Here is a 1,773-nt window from a genome sequence, read left to right as displayed (position 1 = left end):
CTTTCAGCCCCTCCCACGGCTGACCAGGATAGAGTGGGGGGGGGCGGGGGGGGAATCATTCAACATCTTACGCTGATTGATCCGAATAGCTCTCTCATCCCATTTCGACTCAGTCTCTGAGTTTGATTTTATAGAAGTCAACTAAGCTAATGGTAATTCATGCGCCGTTTTAGTTCGTTTTTCTCTACAAAGTGAAGATCAAATTAAGAGTCTTGCAGCCACCTGAGAAGGACCAGACTACGAGTCACCAGAGAGCGACCTCCTTTTCTGACCAAGGGACCAGTCGAGTTTATCAGGCAGACCGCCTGATGTCCAGTTTGCATGGAGAGCTGTCTGGAGAACGAACTCCAGAAATGATCTTCCACCGCTGACTTCACCTCCTGGTGCCCACAAGGCAGAACAAAAGGGTAAAGGTGAACATTTGTCCTGGTGACACACAGGTGCTCAGACGTAAATTAGATTTTTATCTTTGTATGAAATTTGGTAAACTAAACGTTTTTCTTTATCCAATTTAACTTAGGAGTCCCTAGTTAAAACCATAGCTAAAGCAGCTTACCTCACCTCACTCCAAGCCTCAAACTCACCTCAGTGCTTATTTTATGTTTATTTGTTGTTTGTTTATTTGTTTGTTTGGTTGTCGTTATTCACTCGTGATTACAAACTTTCTGTTTCTACATGGTTCAATTATGTCATCACTCATTACTCGCCATAGTTGTAAATACATTTAATCTGTAAATAAATGGCTCGTGGAGAACGTGCCAACATAAGCTAAGCTCATTTTTGTGTCTTGATGAAAGAAATACCTGGTTCTGATAAGACCAGAACTCATCAAATCATTTTGGGTAAATGTATTCTGAGACTGATTACAATAAAGTTACAGTTTTCATTTCTTTCCTGGGTCAACTCTTGATCGAATTAAGGAATGTGGTGCCTCGAGGTGAGCTAATTTGTGAGTCACAAATTATCTATTTTAGAATATACCCAAAACCCCCACATATATTTTGGTTCCGGCCGTGTGAGGCTTACAAGCCAGTAGTTCTTTTATCAAGACACAAGAAAAATAGAGGACGATTCATGTTCTACTGAGTGTGAACGTAACGGACTTTTATTTTGAAAGCCCTCCCGGAAACGATCGCATCACCGCAGTGCTTTTCACAATTTGTGTTTTCTGCGAGACCCGCTCGTGTAGAAACAGTCCACAACTTTTAACGATTTAGGAGGTAAATTGTTTTGTTCTTTTATCCGTAAATAATCTGAGGTTGTGAGTCCGTCTTTGTGTTACGGCAGTCTGAGGACTTGTTTGTTTGTGAGTTAACTCGTGAAGTGAAGCCATGGATGCTTCTTACACTGTCAGAAAATAGGGTACAGTAAGAGTACATTTTTGTGTATTCTAAGTACATTTCTGTCCCCTGAGGTACATTCTGGACTTTTGTACCCCTATAGAGCTAATATTTGTACCTTACAGTACATATTTGTACTTTTTGAAGGCTTGAAAGGTACAGTTATGTTCCCAAGTAGTTAATGGTACATATACAGTATGGACCCTGTATTGCTGATTTTATGGTACAATGTCAGAAGATGGACATTGAAGTCATATTAAATAAATGTAATTTGACGGTAATATTTAAAGACTTTTGAAATGACTTTGGGAAGTATTCTTGAGTAACAAATAAATAAAGACATAAATAACTAACTACTGCAAATATAAATAATACTTAGATATTAAAAACACTAAATCACTAAATACACTAAATCTACTTGTAACATTTAAAT

The 1,773-nt window shown here is 38.5% G+C and overlaps 1 protein-coding gene across 1 annotated transcript in view; it reads right to left on the bottom strand.

The window, feature by feature from the left end:
• Positions 1 to 203: 203 nt before the first annotated feature.
• Positions 204 to 1,773, bottom strand: part of LOC106531927 (serine-rich adhesin for platelets) — an 11,250-nt gene continuing 9,680 nt past the window's right edge. Inside the window, exon 3 of the mRNA XM_014027880.1 lies at positions 204 to 380. Within this exon, the coding sequence (XP_013883334.1) occupies positions 204 to 380 (177 nt within the window). The remainder of the gene's footprint in view (positions 381 to 1,773) is intronic.

Source organism: Austrofundulus limnaeus, unplaced genomic scaffold (assembly GCF_001266775.1).
Source record: "Austrofundulus limnaeus strain Quisiro unplaced genomic scaffold, Austrofundulus_limnaeus-1.0 Scaffold694, whole genome shotgun sequence".
Classification (NCBI taxonomy): domain Eukaryota; kingdom Metazoa; phylum Chordata; class Actinopteri; order Cyprinodontiformes; family Rivulidae; genus Austrofundulus; species Austrofundulus limnaeus.
Note: the sequence above shows the minus strand (reverse complement) of the source record. Positions and strands in the feature narration are given on the sequence as shown.